We start from the raw sequence: 27,088 nt of genomic DNA on the forward strand, positions 1-27,088 counted from the left end.
TATGTGGGACGCGGGTGGTGCTGTGGTCTAAACCACTGAGCCTAGGACTTGCCGATCAGAAGGTTGGCGGTTCGAATCCCCGTGACGGGGTGAGCTCCCATTGCTCGGTCCCTGCTCCTGCCAACCTAGCAGTTAGAAAGCACGTCAAAGTGCAAGTAGATAAATAGGTACCACTCCGGCGGGAAGGTAAATGGCGCTTCCGTGCGCTGCTCTGGTTCGCCAGAAGCAGCTTAGTCATGCTGGCGACATGACCCAGAAGCTGTACGCTGGCTCCCTTGGCCAATAAAGCGAGATGAGTGCCACAACCCCAGAGTCAGTCACGACTGGACCTAATGGTCAGGGGTCCCTTTACCTTTACCTTTAGCTCAGATATAGGTGCAGTGGTACCTTGGGTTACAGACGCTTCAGGTTACATACGCTTCAGGTTACAGACTCCGCTAACCCAGAAATAGTACCTCAGGTTAAGAACTTTGCTTCAGGATGAGAACAGAAAACGTGCTCTGGCGGCACTGAAGCAGCAGGAGGCCCCATTAGTGAAAGTGATGCTTCAGGTTAAGTATGGACCTCCGGAACGAATTAAGTTCTTAATCCGAGGTACCACTGTAGTCAAAGCCACCCCAGAGTCTCATGTCCATTGGTCTGCCTTACAAACCTCTGTGTGCATAAAAGTTATTTGCCCAAGTCCTTTTGCTTGTTGATGTAGGCAGAAGTTGGTTTTCCTTCTCATGAGCTGGTGGTGGACTCCAGTCCCTGTCTGTTTAAGGTGTAAGAGGAAACTTGGGCTTAATCTGTCTGTAATGTAATATGCCAATCTACCAACACCTCTTCTAAGCAGTCTTGTTTTCATTAATTAATATGTCGGGTACCATCTGCCTTAAGGCAGATGCTTTGAAGGCATAATCATATCAGGGCTGATTGTGATCTGCACTAATGATGGGCCCGGATAGTGGCATACCCTTGTTGCCTCAGCTACTAAAATGCACTACCTTCACCCTCAATCTTAAATTCATTTTAATGCGGAAAATTCCACCATTGTTACGACACACATCAAAACTGGCAAATTCTGTGATGAAAGGACTCTTTGACTTTTATTAGGAAAAGCAGATTAGGAGAATGGGAAAAGATGGAAGGAATGGTTGAAGGTAGCAATAGAGGAATAAAATGGATACTTCAATACTTTCTGTGTAATACTTATTATTATTATTTTAAAAAAATACTTTGACACAGTAATAATAAAAAATAAATAAGAATAAAATGTGCACCCCACCTCAAAGACCATTCCATTGTAACTATCCAACCCTTTCATTCAATTGAATACTTTTTAAAAAGCAAGTGATAAATGATAATTCTTGCAAATCATGTAATAATGGCAGAATCTAAAATAAATTTCAGTCTTTGTCAGTTGCTGGAATAGTAGTTAGAGCAAATTATATTAAGATTGACTGGAATGATGCAAGAAATATATTTCACATTATTGTTCCCATATTCCGTATGTGACTCTTTATATGGAAGCAGATGGATATTTAAATGGATCCATTTCCTCAAATGTTGGATTCTCTTTCCCATCATTCTCCTCATCTGTTCTTTCGTATTTTGGGGGGGGGTATAGAAGGTGGAGGAGTATACTTTTATCTGTGTAGGTGTTGGTCATCATAATTTAGAAGAGGAGCAGACTGGCAGCTCCGCCTTGTAGCAGGAAAATGAGAAAAGTTGGCTATTTCTGAGGAGGAGAATACAAGCTCTACGTGGTGCTGCCTTTGAAGGTGACTCGGAAACTGCAATTAATCCAGAATGTGGCAGCTGGACTGGTGACTGGGAGTGGCTGCCGGGACCACATAACACTGGTTCTGAGAGATCTGCATTGGCTCCCAGTACGTTTCCGAGCACAATTCAAAGTGTTGGTGCTGACCTTTAAAGCCCTAAACAGCTTCGGTCCTGTATACCTGAAGGAGTGTCTCCACCCCCATCATTCAGCCCGGACACTGAGATCCAGAGCCGAGGGACTTCTGGCGGTTCCCTCATTGTGAGAAGTGAGGTTACAGGGAACCAGACAGAGGGCCTTCTTGGTAGTGGCGCCCACCTGTGGAACACCCTCCCTTCAGGTGTGAAGAAAATAAGCAGCTATCCTATCTTTAAAAGACATCTGAAGGCAGCCCTGTTCAGGGAAGTTTTTAATATTTAAGGCTGTACTGTTTTTAACACTTGATTGGGAGCCGCCCAGAGTGGCTGGGGAAACTCAGCCAGATGGGCGGGGTATAAATAATAAATTATCATCATCATCATTATTATTATATACAAGTTAGACTTGTGACAAAACGTTTCAGTGTGGATTGTTCCAGTCAGTTGGCCATTCCGTTCTGGGTTGCTTCTTCCATACCCAATAGTCATCATTCCATTCATGCTGAGCACTCCCAGTTCTCATTGGATTGCATTTGGCTTCTCTCTGCTTAGGGTGTTGTTGTTGTTGTTTTAAAGCCATTCATTGTGATTTGTCTTATTCCTTGCCCTGGGTGCCATAGTTTTTCACAGCATAGCTTTTCACTATGTGCAGATCCGTGTTAGATATTTCAAGATGCGCTTTTGAACTTTTCTCCAAGCTTTCCTGTATTGAAGACTAAGAGAAGCCCTATGCACTAAGCTGCGAGCTAATACTGCCTGGAAGATAGGCAACGTTGGTACAATGTATCCGGTTACAAGCAGTAGTTGCCGTTTCATAGAATCAGAGAGTTGGAAGGGACCCTAGGGATCATCTAGTCCAACCAACCCCCTGCGATGTAGGAATATGCAGCTGCCCCACACGGGGATCAAACCTGCAACCTTGGTGTTACCAGCACCAAGATGTAACCAACGGAGTTGCCAAACAATTGATTGGCTGTTGTGTAGACTTGGGATCACAGCAGATTTTGTACTCCATCTCTGCACATTTATGGTCCTTTCTGTTTAGACCGGTCCATGGTGGCATAATTGTGTTGGCATAATTCATGGCACATGGTAAATTATGCCAACACAAAAAGATTTAACTGAACTGCAAGACTACCTGCAACCCAAAGGGTGTGTGTGTGTGTGTGTTTTTAATAAAAAAAAACCCCACCCACTTCTGCCCTCATTCCAGAATGCAGAGATGCTCTCCTGGATTAAAGATTCTTAAGCTGTTTGAGGTCGGATCCTGTGATTTTCAACTACAAGCGTGAATAATCCTCAGTAGTTCATTTTCATATTGCAGGTTTATCTTTGACATCGAAAACTGTTGACATTTATCCTGCAAGGTGTAAACTTTGTAGGTTATAAATAGGTCAAGGTTTGCCATTCATGCTTCCTACTTGAAGTAATTGACTGATATGGACATATTTCAGTGAGAAAATACAATTTACAAAAGGGGACATCTCCCTAACATTGGATAGGAGCATTTTTATAACTGAAACATGCCAATAGGCTCATAAAAGATGCTAAGTTAACAAGATTCCTGTAAAAGAGCTATAATGTATTGCTTCGAAAAGTCGAGGGTATCTAGTAGCAAAATTGTTGCTATTATGGTGAGTTGTTTGAAACAAAGATGGACATAGTTTCAAAGGACTTTTCTTAGAGCAGTATTGTCGGCATGAAACTCTAAACCTAACTAGGCGTAATGAAGATATGCATAGTGATTGGAGCGCTAGCAAAGATGCAGTTGTAGCTGTAGGCTAATCCTGAATTATGTGCTGAAGTGATTTTAAGTTGCAGCTATCATGAGGCTATATTTAGTGGTTGATTTTTTCTAATCCCTCTCACTCCTTAATCTTGATAAGAAAGCAAGTCCCCTCCCACCGGTTGCACTAAAAACACAGAACAGTTCTTGCAAGTTGTATGCAACTATATACAGAACAATATAATGTTCATTAGCCTAATAGTCAGTAAGCAGATAGCTTTTGGAGTAATCACGCATATCTGTTGATACTTCAGCAACTACCCCCAAAAAATAAAAATAAAAAATCTATACAGTCTTGGTGAAGAATTGTGACAACACTTTGTGGTTCATCAGCAGTTCAGAATCTCCTTAGGTTTATGTGGGCATTTTTGTGGTGGTTTCATTTTAAAAGCCTGCCAGGGATGTATCTATAACATTTCTTCAATCCAACTTTTCAAATAAATTTTCCAGAACAGCTTTCATTTTTAAAAAACTAAAACATTATGGGTTGGATCTAGACTTAACACTCCACCAATAGAGATTTGCAGAGGCCGAAGGAAGGGTGGCGGTCTTCACTGATGACTCCCTCCCTCTGCGTCACCTTGCATGCTGTTCTGGAAGATTCTCCAATTCTCTGGAGCAAGTTTCTGGGAGGCATAAAGGGTTCACAGCGGGGAGAGAAAACTGGCGAAAATACCCTCTTCTCTTCCTACCACAGGAACATATAGTTGCAGAGTTCTGCTCCCTGCAAGATGATGATGATGATACTTTATATATTGCCCTATACCTGCAGGTCTTAGGGCGATTACAAGATAAAATCACAATATAAAAACACAAACACAAAATGCATAATAAAAACAAAAACAAGAACAACCCAGTAATCCCTAGTATAACCCAGCAGATCTTTTAAAAACACTCTTCAAGTAAACTCAATGATAACTCTTCTTTGCTGAAGAACAAAAGTGAAATCATTAACATTTTGGCATGACTGATTTTTCCATAACAGTCCTAATACATTCTGTTGTTCTTGGACTAAATAGGTTTCTGCATAGTGAAAAGCAGAACAGTTTAATCAATCAAGCAGGCGGTCCTTCTTCCATGTGGATCTCATGTTTCATAATCTGAAGTTTTCTTAGAGAGTTTGACATAAATGGAGAACTTTTGGAGCGGGCACGGGAATGACCAATGGAACCCGCAGAGCCAAGGAAAGATGTAATTGAAAACAGCACCAGCCTTCTGTCGAAATGTAGTCCGGGGAATAGTGGCTAAAACGTTTCTGCCAACAAGTAGCTGCTCAGCGGCATATGTAAAATGAGCTCCTTATTAGGCCGGCACCTGGTGGGGGGAAAATGTCTTACAAATACCGTCACATGTGGAAATTGCAGTTACTTGGTCACATGTTTTTCTGTAGAGGTGCCAAGGACTAATATCGCACCTAGAGTTTGGGCCCCACAGTGTCCTTCTGGCACTTTGAACGGGTGGTGGATTCTTCGTTGCATACAAATACATTTCCTCCATCCCTCCCATGAGTTCATCTTGAGCTAACTAGTTTACAGGTTTGTAAGGTGAACCACAAAGAAGAGGGAGTTTGCATTCATTAACTTCAATGGTAGGAGCAAGAAAGTTGGGATGAGAGCACTGAAGTCTGCCAAAATCAGGTAGGGAGAAGTGATGGACTACTTTACAAATTGTCACGACTTAGCACTGGAATCTTCCCCTTTCTCCGGTGAGCTCTGAAGCGTAAGGGAGATATTGATGTACCCACATCAACTCACACCCCGAGCAGGGTTTATACATTATATTCTACTTGGAAGCTGCCCAATTTGACAGTTATTATACTCGTTCATGCTGTTATTAGTTTATGAAGCAATGTCTCATTAGAAAAAGTAAAATGATCACATGGTTACATTTTGGAGCTGCCATAGTATTTTTATAATACCGGATATCTGATTTACTTGCAATAATTAAACAGCATGTAGGCAGGGCCGGATTTAGGTTTGATGAGGCCCTAAGCTACTGAAGGTAATGGGGCCCTTTATATGTCCAGCGGTCCTTTGTCAACAAATTGTCGCTGGTTTTTGTGTTAGAGAGTTTGGATTTGATATCCCGCCTTTCACTCCCCTTCAGGAGTCTCAAAGCAGCTAACAATCTCCTTTCCCTTCCTCCACAACAAACACTCTGTGAGGTGAGTGGGGCTGAGAGACTTCAAAGAAGTGTGACTGGCCCAAAGTCACCCAGCAGCTGCATGTGGAGGAGCGGGGACGTGAACCCGGTTCACCAGATTACGTGACTACCGCTCTTAACCACTACACCACACTGGCTCTCATATATGCTATCTGGTAATTTATGGACCTAATGGGTATCTAAAGCCATTTACACATAACAAATAGAAGCCTACACAACACAAAACACTGGTACTGTATGTAGGTTTTATTTTATTTGTTTTTTATCTTATATTTTGGAAATGTGCATCTAGGTTTTTTCCCCTTTACGTTTTTTGGGGGCCCCCAAGAGAGTGGGGCCCTAAGTTATAGCTTGTTTAGCTTATACATAAATCTGGCACTACATGTAGGTAGGCATCAAAATCAGAGGCAATTTATAGTAAAATTGATAAAAGGTTTATTCATAGGCAATTCAGTAAGTAACAATTGATTCCAGAAAATAGGGAGGGGTGCCTTTAATGGCCTAACTCCCCCTTTAAGGGACTCAAAGTCCCCCAAGTTCATTATCAGTCAGAGATGAAGGAGCTGAGGCTGGATCACAAAGTGAGTCACCACTTTTTGGAGGATAGCATTCTGGCGTGGAGTAGAAGGACATTCCCGTTTACAAACTTCCATGTCACGAGGGTAAAACATCAGAAATACATCGCACTTGAGGTGGGCTTACAGTAGCTCTGGCAGGTCAAGGTGTATCACATCCCTGAGGATTAGCAAGATTTAAGCAGAGACATCACCTTGCTGACAAAGGTCCGTATAGTTCAAGCTATGGTTTTCCCCGTAGTGATGTATGGAAGTGAAAGCTGGACCATAAAGAAGGCTGATCACTGAAGAATTGGTGCTGAAGGAGACTCTTGAGAGTCCCATGGACTGCAAGAAGATCAAACCTCTCCATTCTGAAGGAAATCAGCCCTGAGTGCTCACTGGAAGGACAGATCCTGAAGCTGAGGCTCCAATACTTTGGCCACCTCATGAGAAGAGAAGACTCCCTGGAAAAGACCCTGATGTTGGGAAAGATAGAGGGTGCAAGGAGAAGGGGACGACAGAGGACGAGATGGTTGGACAGTGTTCTTGAAGCAACTAACATGAGTTTGACCAAACTGCAGGAGGCAGTGGAAGACAGGAGTGCCTGGCGTGCTCTGGTCCAGGGGGTCACGAAGAGTCGGACACGACTAAACGACTAAACAACAACACATAGTTTCAGACAGAGTTTATGCAGAGCATGAACATTGGAAGTAAGTTCTCCTAGGGATTTCATTGATATGACAATCAGGATGTCTGGAAAGGACCTGGAGAGCCTTTCAGGTGACACACCTGGGCAAACAATATTTCAAGACAAACTGGTTGGTGAGTTCCATTTGGGTGGCCTCTGGAAAGGCTGCAGCACAGTCCATTATCTATGGCACTCAGCCCTGCACTTGCTTTCCTTGGTGTGATGATGGAGAACTGTGTGCCAGTCAGCTGGTTCAGTGGAGATGTCAGTTGCCACCTTGGTGCCTAGAGATCTCCATGTAGTTGCAATTGGACCCACATCAGTAGCAAAACGCACCTGGCGAATGTCAAACCCTGGAGTCCATCTGTGAAGCTGCCCCCAGTAACCATTGCCATTGGTTGCTTCCCTCCACAAATATCATTGGAATGAGTGCAGCTTCCGTGGGATCAGTTCTCTTGTTTCACTCATCATTCTTCTGGTACAAGTCTAATCACCTCACTGGAGAGTTGAAATGCTGCTTTGTAACTTATTAACACAAGATGGAACCGTGCCAGTCCCTTAGTTTGTTTGCTTTTTAAAAATAATTTTTATTAGGTTTTTTACAAATATAACACATACTACAACAACAACAAAAAAGAAACAGAATCACAAATATAGGCAAACAGAAAAAAAATATAACAACAAACACATAACAACAAAAGCAACACAAATTAATTAGTCGTTTAAACATCTAACCTTATAAACATATTTTTTACTTCCTCTGGGCCCTCCCATCTGAATTTCCTTGTATTTGAATGTAGCAGTTTTCTAATATCATTATTAAAACACAGTATTTCAATTAAAATCCAATTTCTTAAAGTTCTAGATCTCATTTATTTAGTTAACTCCTAATTTAATCCTAGGCCTATTTGGTACTTTCAAGCAATTTCTAATTTTTAATATTACAATATTTATTCAAATAGTCTTTAAATTTCTTCCACTCTTCTTGGTATTCCTCTTCTTTCTGGTCGCGGATTCTTCCAGTAAGGTCGGCTAGCTCCATATAGTCCATCATTTTCATCTGCCATTCTTCCACAGTTCGTAACTCTTGTGTTTTCCATTTCTTGGCTATTAAAATTCGAGCAGCAGTTTTGGCAGTCCCTTAGTTTGTTGGCATTTCTTCTTCTGAGTTTTTAATTTGTAATTTTTTTTTTGGTATTTTTTTTAAAAAAAGATTTATCTATTAAAATAAAATGCTTCCCGCAAGCATGAAATGCATTGATGGCTGCAGTTAGAATGCATCTAATCAGAACAACTTTTAGATATGAAGAAGAAGAGAAGAAGAGTTTGGATTTGATATCCCGCCTTTCACTCCCTTTAAGGAGTCTCAAAGCGGCTAACATTCTCCTTTCCCTTCCTCCCCCACAACAAACACACTGTGAGGTGAGTGGGGCTGAGAGACTTAAGAGAAGTGTGACTGGCCCAAGGTCACCCAGCAGCTGCAGGTGGAGGAGCGGAGACGCGAACCAGGTTCCCCAGATTACGAGACTACCGCTCTTAACCACTACACCACACTGGCTCTCATGCAACTTTCTTAAGAATATACTGTAGCAGAACAAATTTCTTTCAAGAGAAATTATTTCACATTAGATAACTATACTTGCATATTCTGTTCTGTGCGGTGTTAGAAATTAGCAAGGAATCTCAGCTAAAGCATCCATGACAGAGGACCATGCAACCTCTGCTTAAAAACCTCCAAAGTATTTCTTCTGCCTTGCCAGCTGAAGCTGTTTAAGGAAATGGACCAACATTTATAAATGTGGAATAAAAAAAATCAATTTAGGCATTTTATAGGGTTGTTGTTGTTGTTTTAGGTGAAACATAAAATTAGTTTTGGCACTAATTTAAACATGACAGCTCTGTAGCTGGTAAAGACTTCTGTAACAGATCTGATCCCCGCTAGCTCTTTACGTAGAATTATATGAAATAGGAATTTCTTGCATTGTTCTGTGTGTGTTTTTTTCTATCTATTGGCAATGTATCAAGCCGGGCTGATATGTCTTTGGGGAGAAGTGTTGACATCCTTTTGGCAAGCAGCAAATTTTTGCAGAAGAAGAAACAGTAGTGCAAGCTTGCTACACATTGATGGAGTTTTGATAATTTATTCATGCTGTGTTTGTTCTTAAATGCCAAGTCTCTTGGAATCGGGCACAACCCAGCCAAAGTTAGGCATCAGACTCCATTAGGCTAGGAAGGGGTGGATTCTGTCTGTTGTGGATTGCTTTCTGGCGTCAGTGGCGTAGCGTGGGTTGTCAGCACCCGGGGCAAGGCAAGTAATTTACACCCCCTAACCCGTGGATTTGCGCCCCCTAACCCTAACCCCCAGATGTTGCGCCTGGTGCGGCCGGCACCCCCTGCACCCCCCACGCTACGCCACTGTCTGGCGTTTTGTTTTGTTTTGCCCTTGATACTTTGTGTTTGCTGTCATCCCTTGGGTGCTACTGGTTTTCCTCTGGTGGAAGCAGAAGCCTCTAGCCATATTCCCCAAGCAAACCTTATTTGTCAGACAGATCTTGGTTGGGAGATTCATGGGCCCCCTTTATTTTATTTATTTATTGGATTTATATATTGCCCTATACCTGGAGGTATCAACCTTCTCTTGCTTTGCTACCCCGAGGGCACCCGTCAGTCTCTTAAAATGAGCTAAGGTGGACTCTTGCTGACCAAGTGTGTGGCTAGGGGCCAAACTAGACAAGATATTTATTATTCAATTAGGAACTGCTAGAATGATTTAAAAACAACAACAACAACAACAACAACAACAACTTCTTAAGCAGCTGCAGTGCAATGAATGCTCCACTCCAGTGGCGTAGCGGGGGTTCAGGGGGGGCCGGCCGTACCAGGCGCAACATCTGGGGGTTAGGGAAATCCATGGGTTAGGGGGCGCAAATCCATGGGTTAGGGGGTGCAAATTACTTGCCTTGCCCCGGGTGCTGATAACCCACGCTACGCCACTGCTCCACTCCCAATGCAAATAGCAGCAGCAGAGGCCGAATATGGGTTAAAGCTCACCCAGTGCTAAATATCCAGAAAGCAGTAACCTGCCCTGTATCTCATTGTTTGCAGAGAGCTTGAGGAAGCTGATTTTGATTGGAGAAGCAGTTCTTTCCTTTTCCATGTCATGCTCAAGCCTCTGAGGGTGCCCTTAGTGTACAGACTGAAAACCCAAGCAGTCCATAGATAGAAAATCTAACTGCATGTAACATGCAGTGTGTGCTCCATATTTTAAATAACTCATCTAAGGGTTTATTGACACCTTTCCTCTGCGCTTTAAAGCTCCATGTTGGAGCTCTCTTTTATTTTTTGCTTCTGAGCTTACCCTGCAAAAAACTGCATGACAAAGCCGCTTCTGGCGAACCAGAGCAGCGCATAGAAATGCCATTTACCTTCCTGCCGGAGTGGTACCTATTTATCTGCTTGCACTTTGACGTGCTTTCGAACTGCTAGGTTGGCAGGAGCAGGGACCGAGCAACAGGAGCTTACCCTGTCGTGGGAATTCGAACCGCCAACCTGATCGGCAAGTCCTAGGCTCTGTGGTTTAACCCACAGTGCCACCTGCGTCCCTAGATGTGTCCTAACCCCCCCAGAAAACCCACCTTCCTCCTTCGCTTCTCAGAATTAACCCCCTGCTGTCGCCCAGTTCAATTTCTCCTCCTCACCAGAGGAGCCGAGGTAAGGGAGGGTTGTGCAATGAGGCTTATACAGGTTCATCTTTGAAAAGCTAAACCATGGTTTGTTGTTACCTTGGTTCTCAGGGGACCAGATCACAGGCAGAAGTCCTGAGAAGGCTGAGGATAAGCAGAATTCCCTGGAATATGACACCCTGCTTTATAAAGTGCAATAGAAATGTTTTTATTAATTAGAAGCATAGATAAAAGTTTTAAGGACAATCCTTGAAATTAAGGCCTTGGAATACAGTGGCACCTTGGTTGTTGAACGGCTTGGCTCCCAAACAAATAGACTCCCAAACATCGCAAACCTGGAAGTAAGTGTTCTGGTTTGCGAACGTTTTCCAGAAGCCGAATGTCTGGCGCAGCTTCCGACTGAGTGCAGGAAGCTCCTGCAGCCAATCAGAAGCCACGCCTTGGTTTTCGAATGGTTCTGGGAGTCAAACGAACTCCCGGAACGGACTAAGTTCAAGAACCAAGGTACCACTGTATTCATTTTGTATATCTGTTATGGTAAAATCTGGGTGCAAGGCTGCTCTGCTACCCAGCTCGTTGGACTAAGTTCGCGGGTCCCTGCGGAGGAAAATGAGCTCAGCCGGAGACAGGAGCAAGCTGCAGACGATCCAAGTTTATTGCGCAACAGGTTCAAGGCGAGATTGAACAGCGAGAAAGGGGTGACATGAACTTTTGAAACTTCCCTCCATGCCCCAGAATACAGTGCAAAACACATCCCAGTTACATCATGAATACATTAAGAAGAGGTTGGGTTACACAGGATTAACATATGGAGGAGGGAGGGGGGAATATGCAGAGCTGGAGATATGCGCAGATAAGCACATCCTGATGAGAAGACAATGGTCCATGTACTGGCATTGCCTGGAGGAAAGGCTTGGCAGAGTGATTTGACAGGATTAGGGTCTTGACACCTTGCTTGAGGGATTATGGAGGACAGGGGAGGTGTCATGGAGTCCTAGAGAAATTGAGCAAATTGGTACGTTGATTTTCTATGAATTTTATAGATTTTAGTCCCTTTTGACATTGACAATTGGAAATAAATGGATATATTGTAGCGAAGAAGAAGGTGAAGAAGACATGCCCCCCACTTCCGTATCAATATCCAAGTCCTAGGATTGGCTTTATTTTCCAGTGAAAAGATTTCTGCATTTAAAACACATCTAAATTATACTATCATGCATCTGGTTTTCTGAGACTTTTTGTTGTTCATGGGATACCCAGGGTGTTTGACTTCTAGAATATGTAGTACATATCAGGACTGCAAGTTCTGGCCAGTCATTCTGCCTTTGAAACGGATCGTTTCCTTAGGATAAGTAGTAGCAGTAGAACAACTGATAGTTGGTTCATTTGCGGTTTAGTTGCTTGGGTTTTGAGACTGGCCAAAAGCAATGAAAGAAGACTTGCAGACATCTGTTTCAAGGTATTAAATAAACAATACATTGAGATTAGCAAGCCTTCCTTCACTGCTTCTGTTTATTGCATTATGGACCACCTTTTCTCCAGAGACCTTAAGGTGAGATATATGATTCTCCTCTTCCTCATTTAATCTCCACAACAACCTTGTGAGATATGGAGCTGACTTGACACCACAGTGTACCTTCACCTTTAACCGCAAATTAAAATGCTGAGTGATGGTGTAACAACCAAAAGAACGTGATCATCCTTGGTTGCATTTTGCTTATCATTGTGGATAACACTCAAATAATATCCTACAAAAGAAGATGCTTTTTCAGTTTAGTGGGTTCTTCGAGCTACAGGTAGTTGCTCCAGATCCATTTGATTCAGAGGGCTAATAATAATAATTTATTATTTATACCCCGCCCATCTAGCTGGGTCCCCCCAGCCACTCTGGGCGGCTTCCAACAAAACACTAAAATACAATAACCTATTAAACATTAAAAGCTTCCCTAAACAGGGCTGCCTTTAGATGTCTTCTAAAAGTTTGGTAGTTACTTTTCTTTTTGACATCTGGTGGGAGGGCGTTCCACAGGGCGGGTGCCACTACCAAGAAGGCCCTCTGCCTGGTTCCCTGTAACTTGGCTTCTTGCAGTGAGGGAACCGCCAGAAGGCCCTCGGCGTGGACCTCAGTGTTCGGGCAGAACGATGGAGGTGGAGACGCTCCTTCAGGTATACTGGACCGAGGCCGTTTAGGGTTTTAAAGGTCAGCACCAAAACTTTGAATTGTGCTCGGAAATGTACTGGGAGCCAGTGTAGGTCTTTCAAGACTGGTGTTATATGGTCTCGGCGGCCGCTCCCAGTCACCAGTCTAGCTGCCACATTCTGGATTAATTGTAGTTTCCAGGTCACCTTCAAAGGTAGCCCCAGAGGCTTTTTCTAGCAGTATTTTGGATGTCTGGGATGCCAACATAAATAAATGTAAGCATCGCTGAGTTAACTGCACAAATCTGTGATTATATTGTTGAAGTTGGTGACAAAGGAGAACATCAGGAGTGGCATGGGTACATTTTTAACAGTGCTAGTTTACATACATTAGATGGATGGATGGAGTTGATACTGTTTTGAATTGTTCCAAACTTCCTTTGCCACTAGCCAGGTTACAAAGATGCTATCAACGTGTACAAAAGGAATTTCTAAAGGAAAAGCTGAGCCCTTGAATATGCTTTTAAAACAGAAGCTGTCTTTTCTTTTAGCAGATCAAGATGATCAGGTGACAGCGAAAACTGCAAGGTTTTTAGTGGGGACAATTAGAGTAAGATCTATTATTTGATTATTGATGTAAACTTCCAAAATGTATTTTGCATAGTTAAGTTTTTACCTCTGTCTTCAGTACATTTTATTTTATTTTATGGCTAGTGGCTGATGCAAATAAAGATTCTCCTGATTTTCCTTAAATAATAATTTAAAAAATGGTAGGTGATCAAGACTTTGGGAAGGAAAGGTTTTCAAATGAATACAGTGGTACCTCAGGTTACATATGCTTCAGGTTACATACGCTTCAGGTTACATACGCTTCAGGTTACAGACTCCGCTAACCCAGAAATAGTGCTTCAGGTTAAGAACTTTGCTTCAGGATAAGAACAGAAATCGTGGTCTGGCGGTGCTTCAGGTTAAGAACAGTTTCAGGTTAAGAGCGGACCTCCAGAATGAATTAAGTACTTAACCCGAGGTACCACTGTAGTGCCTTTGTAGTTAATAACTATTGAAGAACATTGCTTCTGCTATAGATTTACGTATCGTCCTGTAGCATGTTTGATAGAACCAGCCATATTAAAACTGGCACGTACCACTGTCTGTTCAGCTTATATTTTCATATTTCGACTAGATTTTTCTTGCCAGCACCTGGGCTTCATTTCTGTACTGGGAATTGCTAAGGCCCCTCTTAGCAATGGGAGTTTTCGACTTCCAAATCCCCCTTCTTTTTTCTGCCATTCTCTTAGCTCGCTTCTGATCCTAAGTGTTTGGCTATCGAGGAAGGATGGCCAGTAGATTCTAAACAAAGTTTATACCTTTCCGTTTCAGCAAGACGCCAGAGAAATGCAGCGAGGCACAATTTGCTACAACTTGTAGGTTGCCTGTGACCTGCTGGTACGGGTCCTTCTGTTACATAATAGAGAACAGAGGTCTGAAAGGGAAAGAATGCTGGCTGGGAGAATTTTCAAAGGGAGCTGAAAGCAATACTGTACAGGAAATTAAATCATTGGGCAAGGAAGTGGAATTGGACTGATTGCAGTCATTAATGTCCCTTTAACGAGGGGCATGTAAGGAATGTTACTCAGCAACTGTGATGGTCCCTAGTGTGGTGCCAATTAAATAACGCGGACAGGGTATTTCAAACAAGGAGCCAGCGCTCGGTGGGGAGGGGAGGAAAGGGGGATTTTTTATGAGGCAGGAATAAGGCTTTGCATCCCAGAGAATGCAGGAGACTCTAACTATTGTCCTCTGAGAATAATTTGCAAGGGGAAGCCCATATATTAGACGAGCGGAGATCCGTGGAAATTTGCTGCGTTTTGTGTAGTAGTTTGCCTTAGTCTTTCTGTTGCATCTCACCCTCTTTTTAAACTATAAATCAAAAAGCAGATTTTTTGCCTTCAAACAAACAAAAGATGCAAGATGTGATTAAATGGTTTTTAGAAACGTTGGTTCAAAATATTTATAAATGCCAGGTGCATCCATTTTTCATTGTTTCAGTTAGTTTTTCAGAAAAGATAAAAGGAAACTAACTTAACAATTTACACAAATGTTTGAAACTATATTACAGAAACATGCAAACAGTACTTTTCTTGCTTTAGTTTAAAGCATCTATTTTTTCAAGTCAGCTAATAAACAACTTGTTCTTGCATCTATTTTTTTCAAGTTCTTGTTGTGTTCTTCCAGCTCTCCTTTATGCCTTTTAAGTATTTCAAGCAGAGAACTTTGAAATTCAAGATGATTTTACTGACACTTAATCCATTTATTTCCAACAGTATTTCTGTGCCATCCTCTAACCAGAGTTTTCTGGAATAATGAGCGAGGGCAGCCATAGTGTTCATCTTGCATGTTGCCTCCCCTCACTTCACATTATATATTCTCTTCACCTTGCTAAAAGGCACCCATTTTTTGATACCCTTGTGTGGAGGATCTTGATTTGGCTCTCCTTCTCAAGAGAGGTGGTAAAACAGGGCATTTCTGATCCCCTGTGCATATGCACTGTACCCATGTTGTGAAAAGTTTGTTTCTGTTCAAAAATTGTATGGTTTTCTTTTCTTTCTTTCTTTTTTTTGGGGGGGGGGAATGTTAATTTGGAAAAAGTTCAAAACCTACAATTAACACACACACAGCAATACAATGAGACCGCTAATGGAGGGGGAAATGAAACTCACTGATTACGGCCCTTAGTATATTCTGAGTAAGATGGTTGGCCATTTAGAATAAAACCACCTCAGGAGAAGCTCACCGACTTTACTAGCAGAGAACCTGCTTCCTGGTCCTTGTGTAAAAAGCTTGATTTATTCTACTCTCATTTCTTTTGGGCTTACCCTCTTAGTTTGTTTTAAGTAATAGTTGTTGTTGCTGTTGTTGAGTCATTTAGTCATGTCCGACTCTTCGTGACCCCATGGACCAGAGCATGCCAGGCAGTCTTTCACTGCCTCCCACAGTTTGGTCAAACTCATGCTGGTAGCTTCGAGAACACTATCCAACCATCTCGTCCTCTGCCGTCCCCTTCTCCTTGTGCCCTCCATCTTTCCCAACATCAGGGTCTTTTCCAGGGAGTCTTCTCTTCTCATGAGGTGGCCAAAGTATTGGAGCCTCAGCTCAGCTTCAGGATCTGTCCTTCCGGTGAGCACTCAGGGCTCATACCCTCCAACATTCCTCTGATGGAAATAGAGACATTCTATTCAACAACAACAATTTAGACCTCGTCCATCTGACTGGCTTGTCCCAGCCACTTTGTGCGGCTTCCAACACATATAAAAGCATAATTAAACATTTAAAAAACTTCCCTATACAGGGCTGCCTTCAGATGTCTTCTAAGGGCTGTATAATTACTTATCTCCTTGGCTCGGGGTGTCACATAACTCCATACCCTCCAACATTTTTCAGTTGAAAATAGGAAAAGCGTCCTAAGGAAAAGCGGGACATACCGGGATTAAAGCAGAAACCGGGATGGGAAACGCTCTGCTTTCAATCTATCTAGTATATTTCTTTGTCAAAGTAGCCGGGTCTTAAAGGTTAGCTGGCCAGATTTTGTGACATAAAAGCTACATCATGCGTTCATCATACAATGAGCTTTGGTCATTTGCATACTATTATGTGCTTCACAGCAATGCTTAAGGTTGCTCTTGTCCCCCTCCCTTAAAGTAATCTAGGGCCAAAAGAGAGATGATAACACTGAGAAACTCTTTATTTAACAATGGAACGTTTCTGTTGTTTTTCTTAATCACATTTTTTATATATCCTCTGGTGACTTTTGATGGTACAGTGTGGTGGACCTTCCTTTTTATCATTGGCTTTATTGTTGGAAGGCTCTTGTTTTCATCCCAGTGAACTAGGACCTTTAGGCCGCTGTATCTGCTGCTCCTAAAGAAGACCAAACAACCAGTTTCCTCCAAGATAGATACTATAACAGAGAATATTTCCAGATTTTTGTGTGTCTTCTAGGAGTACTAAATAATTAAACATGTATATGGAAGAAGCTTCAGAGAGTGACTCCGGTGATGAAGGTTAGTTGAGAATAACTTAAGAAGGAGAACTTAATGTGTTGACTCGTAATGTAGAAATCCAAGCTCAATTAACATAACGTGCATGTAAATCATTGGTAAACTGATTGGAATATTCTGTCAAATGATAAGGATAGTTTTGCTACACCCTGCTTTCTGATATTTTTGATCCAGTGCAGATCTTTGGCAATGCTCTCCTCATGACCTGGGAGGATCTATAAAGACCTGTGGCCTTAGATCCATGGTTTTGGGCCATCATGGCACCTCTGGGAAGTGCCTGAACCATGAGGTTTATGGCTCACTCAGTGGAGAAAGAGGTGATGTTGGTGGTGGATGAAATTCAAGAATAATTATGAGGTTCCCAGAGGAACTGCTTGATGGATCTGTATTTGTGTGTGCCCATGCACATTTTCTCGTTATCATGTACTTTCATTCTTGACTTCCATTGCTGTTTCAGAAGCTTTTCTAAGTTGCAGTATGTTACACCCAGGATCCATAAACCCAGTCTCTTAGTACCCACCTTTGCCAAGTCCTTAAGTCTTCCCTTTACATCCCCCCACCCCCATATTGACTTAATAGAACTGTTGTTTGCTTGTTTTATTTTTATTTTTTTAGTTTATGTGTTACTTGCTTGTATTAGAAGCAGGGCTATCCATTAGTCCTTCCATTTAGAATAGTTCTAGATCTCATTCATTGATTTTCTTTTGTTTTATGAGTGTTTTATCTTTTGTCTGTCTCAGGTGATTTTTTTTTATAAGCAGCTTATAGGCTGCTTATATTAAATAAAGGGAGCGGGTAACACTGTGGTCTAAACCACTGAGCCTCTTGGGCTTGCTGATTGAAAGGTTGGCGGTTCGAATCCCCACGATGGCGTGAGCTTCCGTTGCTCTGTCCCAGCTCCTGCCAACCTAGCAGTTTGAAAGCACGCCAGTGCAAGTAGATAAATAGGTACCACTGTGGCAGGAAGGTAAACGGTGTTTCCATACGCTCTGGCACTCATCATGGCGTCCCTTTGCGCCAGAAGCAGTTTAGTCATGCTGGGCACATGACCCAGAAAGCTGTCTGTGGATGAGTGTCATACCACATAGTTGAATTTAACTGGACTTAACCATCCAGGGGTCCTTTACCTTTATTTTACCTATATTAAATCAGCAATAATGCTCTCTGTTTTATTATTATTTCTTGTCTCTGTCTTTTGTTCTTGTTTCTCTTACTCTCCTGTATTATTATTGGACTGTAGTGTGTTGTATTAGTGCAAGCACTCACTACTGTAAGCAGCAAAGCAGAACACAATGCATTTATTGTTGTTACCATCATACCTTGGAGGTCAAACTGAATGTGTTCCGGAAGTCTGTTTGACTTCCAAAATGTTCAGAAACCAAAGCGCGGCTTCTGATCGGCTGCAGGAAGCTCCACACGTCTTTCTAATAATATTGCAAGTCTAGTTGTTTAAAAAGCCTGTGTGATTCCTGATTCCTCTAGCATTTCCCTAAGGACTTATTTTAGTTAATCTTCTAAAAGAAGCATAAACTAAACTTGAATTGTTTTAATAGCAGTAACTTCAATTATTAAACTCATTTTAATCTTTATCCCATTCCTTTTCTTATAAGCTGCTTGAATGAACCTATATTCTAATGTGTTTCCCCCCGTTTTCATGTCATATTTTTCAGTTTCCTTCCTATCCCTAACAGTAAAGTGGAGGAAAAAATGGAAATAATATTGCTCGGTAGTCGGTCCTTGGGACCTAGCCTCTGCTTATATCAAGAACATCTACCTCATCCCCATAGAAGTGAGACAAAAGCCATGGGGAATTATAGTTAGACTACAGAATTTCAATCTTTCTACTTTTTTCATTCTACCTTTCCTCCCAGAGGAGTCCAAGACAGTAATCTGGTTTAATGCGGAATATAAAGTGGATGGGAAACTCTTTATTTGCTGTTGTTTAGTTTTACACAGAAATCCTTTGTTTTGAAGATCTTATAGACGCCGTTCCTGAGTGTGTGGGGACAGGCTGCAGTTGCTGTTGATAAAGGAAAGGCACATTGCACATGAGTTGGCCTTATTCTTAATTACTGGTACATGTATTCAAGGCTCATCTGTCTTACTGATAAAGCCAGTGATAGGGACTGTAATAGAGTTCTCTCAGCTCCCTTTGCCATGCAGCCTTGGAGCGACAAGAGCTGGGCAGAGTTAGAATCATAGAAGAGACCCACCAGGGTCATCTAGGGCAGGCTTCCTCAAACTCAGCCCTCCTGAGGGCCTACAACTCCCATCATCCCTAGCTAGCAGGACCAGTGGTCAGGGATGATGGGAACTGTAGCCTCAAAACATCTGGAGGGCTGAGTTTGAGGAAGCCTGATCTAGGGCAACCGATGTTGACATCTCCATCCCACCTTAAGGAACAGACATGGGATTGTTACATGTCACATGTCTGTTTACATTCCAGCACAGTATCCAGGGAACTTCCGTTGTGTATAGCTTTGCCTTTTAGCTGTTCTCTCTGAGACGACATGAGAGAGAGACGACCTGTTTCTTTGTCTTGATTTATGATTAATAAATCTGTAGTTGTAGTATGCTTCCACCAGCCTCACACCTATTCTGTGTGCGCAGTTCTATCTGCTAATAGTGTGCCCTGGCTTTGAAGCCCGGGTCACTGATTTACATCAGAGCACAGGCCAATGGAAGGAGACATCTGAGCTGGAGCTTGCCAGCTCGCCTCCCAGCCCTATGCATGCCGACAACAAGGTTATGGGCGCAACCCTGTAAACTTCTGTCCAACATAAACCTTGAGCCCATAACCCTGACTCTTGTGCTCTGTCGACTGAATAAGTACCTAGCAGACAGAAGAGGTGTTCTACTCAGCAAAGACTAGGCATCACCCAGGACCAGTAAGAGGGCCAGAGCATGATGGCGGTTTCACCCGGTGGCATATTGCGAGTAAAACTGCTGCTGCTCCCAAGTCCCTCTGCCACCCAGAGCACCGAAGGAGAAGCAATCTGCAGCCAGGAGCTGGTGGCAGAGGGACTCAGGAGCCACGGCGGTTTCACTCGCAATATACCACCAGGCCCTCGTACCACTGAAGGCTGATGTGGCTTGTTCCTCCCTTGGCTGCCGGCGCTGGCTGGCAGCTCCTTTAAACTTCTCCCATTGGATAAGTTCAAAGGAAGCCCAGACCTCACCTCTGGAGCCGGTCGTAGTGGAACAGGGGGAGGGGCAGTCCATTGCACCTCTAGGGTGCCAGTGTGGTGTAGTGGTTAAGAGCGGTGAACTCGTAATCTGGTGAACCGGGTTCGCGTCTCCACTCCTTCACCTGCAGCTGCTGGGTGACCTTGGGCTAGTTACACTTCTCTGTAGTCTCTCAGCCTCACTCACCTCACAGAGTGTTTGTTGTGGGGGAGGAAGGGAAAGCAGAATGTTAGCCACTTTGAAACTCCTTAGGGTAGTGATAAAGCGGGATATCAAATCTAAACTCCTCCTCCTCCTCCTCTTCTTCTAGGGAAGCTTTTAATGTTTAATAGACTGTTGTATTTTAATATTCTGTTGGAAGCCGCCCAGAGTGGCTGGGGAAACCCAGTCTGATGGGAGGGTATAAATAAATTATTATTATTATTATTATTATTATTATTATTATTATTATTATTATTACCCCACCCAGCATGGAAGCTCAGTTGGGAACTTTGGGGCAATTGCTGGATTTAGCCCTAACCTACTTCCAGGATAGTGTGGAGATAGTACTGAGAGAGCTGAGCACCAGCTATGCCATCCTAAGTTTGTTTGAGGAAAGGCAGAGTATGAATGTGCAAACTGAACCATAAGTTACGAATCATAGAAGGCTTTCAGGACAAATGAGCAGCTGCCTTAAACAGAAACACCTTTTGAAGAGACTTGAACCTTCAGAGCAGATTCTGCCACCTGATGTTTTGGATCACCATGAAGCTGTCATTCCAAACATCTGGAGGGCACCAGGTTGGGGGAGACTGATGTACTAGAATTAGGGGCAGGGCAGGGCAGGGGACATAACCCCTTAGATATGAACAGGCTTCCCCTTGGATCTGACAGGAACGGTTTGCTGTCCCAAATAAATAGGAGGCATGTGCACTCATAATATAGTAAAGGTAAAGGGACCCCTGACCATTAGGTCCAGTCGTGGCAGACTCTGGGGTTGCAGCGCTCATCTCGCTTTATTGGCCGATGGAGCTGGCATACAGCTTCTGGATCATGTGGCCAGCATGACTAAACCACTTCTGGTGAACCAGAGCAGTGCACGGAAACGCTGATTACCTTCCCACTGGAGTGGTACCTATTTATCTACTTGCACTTTGACGTCCTTTCAAACTGCTAGGTTGGCAGGAGCAGGGACCGAGCAACGGGAGCTCACCCCGTCGCGGGGATTCGAACTGCCGACCTTCTGATCGGCAAGTCCTAGGCTCTGTGGTTTAACCCACAGCGCCACCCACGTCCCTCAGAATATAGTTACATGCGATAGTTGGAATGAAAACAAGAGCTCAGGAGCATTTATGTGAACCGTCTGTGGCTTCCAAACAACAAAAGTTGGTTTTGTCATTTGTTTGCAATGCTTGTAAATGTTTAACTCGCAGGCACTTTTCTTACTTTTTCTCCACCCCACCCCGTTTGGTTCGTGATAGTGAAAGGCTGACCTGTGAGAAACTGATCTTTGAAAAATAGCTGGCATATTGACTGAGCAAGCAACAATATCTGGTTATAGTCCCCCCCCCCACCTCTTTGCTGGTAACATGGGGGAAGTTTTACATTGCTTTTAGACCGTTGGTGGCTACGTGTCTCAGTCGAGCTAGTTGGAAAATACTAACTTTGCATTAAGGTTTTTATTCCTTAAAGGGATAGATGAATATGAAGTGATTTGTTTAGATGTATTCAAACCTAGATACTGCTTGATGCAAAGGCTGGAATTTGCCAGCCACTGGTTCAATGCGACATTCTCCTTATCCCATTCATCTCTGTGAGGGATGCATTGAAGTAATGTCTTGCAGGAGAGGTTTTCAACCTTTTCGAGTCCACGGCTCCCTAGACCAACTACATTCTTTCAGCGGCACCCCTGTGGCAACCAGGGTTTTACGGAATAATCCCCAGGTGTGTGTGCCCAGGAAAGAGAGCCCTTGGGGTCTGACATGTGATTTGGGCTTAGATCTTGCTGCGGAGGTGAACTTTTATCTGAATTATATTACTTCAGAGAACATGCCACAGACTATAAGTTCCTCCAAATGAGGAAATATCCTGAATTTCAAAAATTTAGAATGCCAGCCTTCTCCCTGACCTGTTTCTTTTTCTTTTTCTTTTCTGAGTGCAGAGAATATTGTTATATGAAGGAATATTGACATGCACTCTCATGCACTCTAAAGTGCTGCAACCCAAAGAAACCTTTGCCTGCTTCTATTAACTGTTCTTTGTGGGTTATCCAAAAGACAAGAATTGTTGGTTGATAGCAACTAAACAATTTCACCAGAGCTTTTTGATATCCTAAAGGAGACTCTCAGCCAGTATTCTTTTTCACCTGCATCACAGATTGCTTTGTTTAGACTAGGGTTACCAGACATCTCCAGTTCCCGGGGATCGTCCCCGGATTTGCAAATCTGTCCCCGGACAAATTCCATCCCCGGAAATTCCCCAGATTTGCAAATCTGTCCCCGGGAAACGTGGCGGCGGCAGCCTCAGCAGCCCGGAGCCAGCCTGATAGCGCAGTTGGCTCTGGCTGGCTTCAGGAGCTGCTTGCTGCCACCCCCACTGCCGAGGGGGAACCGGGGACGTCCGGTGGTACAGATCTCCTGCCCCCTTCCCCCTTTGTTTTGGCTGATCGGGGGAGGCTCGGGAGTTGCAAGCTGTGGGGCAAATGGAAAACTGCTTGGGCCCACTTCCTGCGAGAAGTGGAACCGTGTACGAGCCCCCAGTTTGCACGTGCCACTATGCCATGGTTTAGTATTGCAAGGAGGAGCCACGGCAAGCTCCTCACTTCCTCTGGTTTTGCCACCAAGAGATTGCAATCTTCCGCTTCAGCTTCCATTTTTAGATTGCATCTGAATCCCAAATAGACTCTTCTAATGATGGTTTGTGAAAACAAGGCAGCTTCACAGATTATGATTCGAAGGTGAATCCCCCCCCCCATTAACCATAATTATGACTACAGTTTGTCGGGATTCGAACATCACAACCAAATGTGGTTAGTCTAAATTGGAAGTGAATGCCTTCAGACTTTTTGTGGTCTGTGCTATTCACTGCACTGCTCTGCTTTTCATGTATACAGTGGTACCTCAGGTTACATATGCTTCAGGTTACAGACTTCGCTAACCCAGAAATAGTGCTTCAGGTTAAGAACTTTGCTTCAGGATGAGAACAGAAATCGTGCTCCGGCGGCGTGGCGGCAGCGGGAGGCCCCATTAGCTAAAGTGGTGCTTCAGGTTAAGAACAGTTTCAGGTTAAATACGGACCTCCGGAAAGAATTAAGTTCTTAACCTGAGGTACCACTATATCTGCTTCCCTGCCATCTGTTGGACAGTTGACGCTGATAAGTGCAAAGGAGAAATGCATTAGCATGTGGGGTTTTTACTGTCCAAAAATCGTTTGTGGATTGTCAGACCTTTCTTATTTTGGCTGCCTTTGTGAAAATAATGGAGGGATGTATAATATTTCAATGAACAGCCAAGCCTTTTGGCACTCACGTGACATTTTTCTGGAATACCTGAAGCGTGGCCATCCAAAAAGTACTTTAAAAGGTTTTTCCAGTTCTTTTCTCCTCCTCCAGGAAAAAAAAATCCCTTTAATAATCATTTATGGCTCTGAAGTATGCTGTGTTCTGCCCCCTCCCCTTCTTCACTTCAATAAACGGCTATTTTCCCAGAGGATTAGATAATACATACCATCTGTGTCAAGATGAGGTTGTTTTGCCAAAATTTCTTTGGCACCTAGATAATTTGTTGTTTGGGTAGAGTCAGCTGTTTAATGAATTAGGTATTAAAAAGAATGAAAGAAACTGTTTAAGCTATTGGGCCTGCTCATTTTGCAATAAGATTATTATATTATTATTATTATTATTATTATTATTATTATTATTATTATTATTATTATTATTAATGAATTCAGTATCCCATTCTCAACTGCAATTTCTTTCCATTTCTATTGCTTTCTTTCACACACCTTTAACCTAATTTCATTCTTCTTTTTCTATTACACATTGTTGTCCATCTTATTTCATATTTCAGTATTTAAAACGGAACTTGTTTATTCTAATAGGAGTTCTGATTTTTCAATATGGTTTTGCAAGTATCCTTTAAACACCTTCCAGTCCCTCTCTATCTTCTCTTTTGAGATCCTTCCAATTTCTCCCATTGTTTTGGATATATTGTAATACTCCAATAATTTGGCAAGGCACTTGTTTTTGTTGGTATAATACCACTTTTCCATTTTTTCACAATTAATAGCCTTGCGGCTACTGTTGCGTATAAATATAATGTCTTGTCTTTTTCCTTTAGACTGCCTGGTACTATTCCCAATAGAAAACTTTCTGGTGCTTTCCTAAATGAATATCTGAACAAGGGTATCTATTGTTTCCCAAAATTGTTTGATGTTTAAACAGTTCCACCATATAGGCATCATAGTACCTTTTCCAGTGTTCCGAAAGCTCTTAACCCAGTTCAGGATTGTCAGATGGTTAACTCAGAATCACTCAGTTCATCATTTGAAAAATAAGACACTGGCGCCATCTTGCCCAAAAATGACAACTAGACATTCCATTTTGGCGATTGTAAACTTGGTTTAAGAAGCCATTTGGCACCTGGCTTATACAGTGGTACCTCAGTTTACAAACTAAATCCATTCCGGAAGTCCGTTCTTAAACCGAAATGGTACTTAAACCGAGGTGCGCTTTCCCTAATGAGGCCTCCCGCCGCCGGTGCCCTTCCACCATTCAGCTTCTGTTCGTAGACCGAGGTAAAGTTCGCAAACCGGGACACTACTTCCAGTTTTGCGGAGTTCGTAAACTGAATAGTTCATAAACAGGGCTGTTCTTAAACCGAGGTTTCACTGTAGATCTGAGTTCCTAACACTGTTCTGACTGATTCAGAGAGACATCCATTAGAGGTCTGGATTTGCATCCATTCCAATGGATAAAGGAACGCATTTTCGCTTGCAAACAGTCCAAAATTTTCAGCCCCACAAAAAGCTTTCTACCCCATCTTACATATAGATTTTCAGTCAAATGCAACCAAAAAGGGGGCAAGGCTTTTGTTGAAATACGTTTGCTGGTTGCTTGAACCAGTTCTTATTAGCCATAAGTAAGCAAGCAATTAATTGTTTACAAGTGTGCTGGAAGCAGCCCCTGTGCAGGCGCAACTAATGATATTGGTGTGTGATTTCACAGTCTTGTCATGTTAATCTGTAACAATTCGATTTAATTCTGATTTAATTCAAGGACTCATCCAGGGCATAGCAAATAGCCTTTTACTTTGCTTGTTTATATGGTTCCATCAGTGTGCAAAGTCAGTTTAGAGTACAAGAGGACAGCTCCCTGCACTGAGGAGCTTACAATTTCTTAAATTCGGTACGGGGATACAGTTACCTTTTTGAGTATATGAGACCAAGGAGGAAGAAATACAGTGGAACCTCGGGTTGCGAACGTGATCCGTGCAGGAGGTTACATTTGCAACCCTCAGCACTGCGTCTGCGCATGAGTGTGATGCGATTTGGCGCTTCTGAGCATGTGCAAAGTGTGATTTAGTGCTCATGCGCGAGCGGCGAAACCCGGAAGTAACCCATTCCGGTTCTTCCAGGTTCAGCGAGGTCCGTAACCCGAAAACGTACAACCAGCAGCGTTCACTATCTGAGGTATGACTGTAGCAGATCTGCGTGGTACAGATCACCAGCCAAGTCTGTTAACTTTAAATTTGGGGAGCTGACCACAAAGTGATTGGCTTTTAAATACATCAGTTGTAGAGGATAAAAATATTAAGCAAAAGATCTCAAGAGCTTTGAATGAACTTTGCAGGTTTATCTGTAAATGATTATAAAGTTTGGGAGTACTTTTTTATTATTAAAAAGAATACTGAATAACAAAAAGCTGATTGGTTAAAGATATCCAGTAGCCAGTGTTTTTCCAGTGGCTGAGTTCAAATATTTGGGTGAGTCCTCCCCTTTCTTGAATCAGGAGAGAGACGGAAGGAAGGAATCATGTTATGAAATGTTAACCTTTCCCCAAATCGTTTAAAAACTAAGGAGCATTTTTCTCAGGCAGTTTGAATGGCTTCATATATAGAATTATTACGCAGATTGTAAAGACTCAAAATCTCTCTCTCTCTCTCTCTCTTCCCCCCCAGTGTGCAAAGATCCACCGTACAAAGTTGAGGAATCTGGGTATGCTGGTTTCATTTTGCCAATAGAGGTTTACTTCAAGAACAAGGTGTGTAATACTGCTCTTTCAATTTCTCAGCATCTATCTAGATTTTTCCCCCTTTGAAAATAGCTAAAGAAATGTTGGTTTAAAGTATTCTTTCAAAAAAAAAAAATTGAAGTGCTCTTAGTTCTAGAAGGCATGAGAGTAGCTTAACTTTTGTGCATGGCTGGTTGATTAGGTGCTTGCCTTCTGTTTGATTACAGTTAATATCATTAAGCCAGTAATTATCATGTTTAGGTAGTTATTGCCATCTTTTAAATTTAATCATGAATTTCCCTGATAGCAAAGGGAGGAGAGAGGCCCCCTTGCCCCCCAGCTAGTGGAAGCTATGGGGCTGTCCTATCTTCATATAATTAGGAGCAAGCTCCCTTTCCTGCCCCGATAACTACAATCAAGTTCAGAGCTCACTTCTTACTGTGATTTATGTGCTATTTGTGCTTTTTTAAAACAACAACAACAACAACAACAACAACTTGTCATTGCTTAGACTCTTCCTGGGATATTAGAACGAAAGCAAAAGAAATATTCGGTCTCTTTCATCTTGTTCATCTGTGTAACTTTGTTCGATCTAAACAATTGGAAGTGTTAATATTTCACTACAACAGTTATCTAATTCGGGTGTTTGTAATTGGCGCAATTATCTCTTTTTTACAGTTGGAACTAATGCTTTAAGTATCTGACTGTTTGACCAGACAAA

At 42.6% G+C, this 27,088-nt stretch overlaps 1 protein-coding gene across 10 annotated transcripts in view; it reads left to right on the forward strand.

Annotated features, from left to right (window-relative positions):
* Positions 1 to 27,088, forward strand: part of MLLT3 (MLLT3 super elongation complex subunit) — a 135,480-nt gene that overhangs the window by 52,437 nt on the left and 55,955 nt on the right. For 6 of the 10 annotated variants that reach the window (XM_081894329.1, XM_081894326.1, XM_081894327.1 and 3 more), the window contains one exon: positions 26,315 to 26,397. The exons of 3 other annotated variants lie outside the window; for them this stretch is intronic. In XM_081894329.1, the coding sequence (XP_081750455.1) occupies positions 26,315 to 26,397 (83 nt within the window). Of the gene's footprint in view, positions 1 to 16,569; positions 16,977 to 26,314; positions 26,398 to 27,088 lie in introns of those variants that run through there. One more of the 10 variants, XM_081894331.1, reaches the window with a different exon arrangement.

The sequence above is a fragment of the Podarcis melisellensis genome (genome assembly GCF_964234715.1).
Source record: "Podarcis melisellensis genome assembly, chromosome: 17".
NCBI classification, from domain to species: Eukaryota; Metazoa; Chordata; class Lepidosauria; order Squamata; family Lacertidae; genus Podarcis; species Podarcis melisellensis.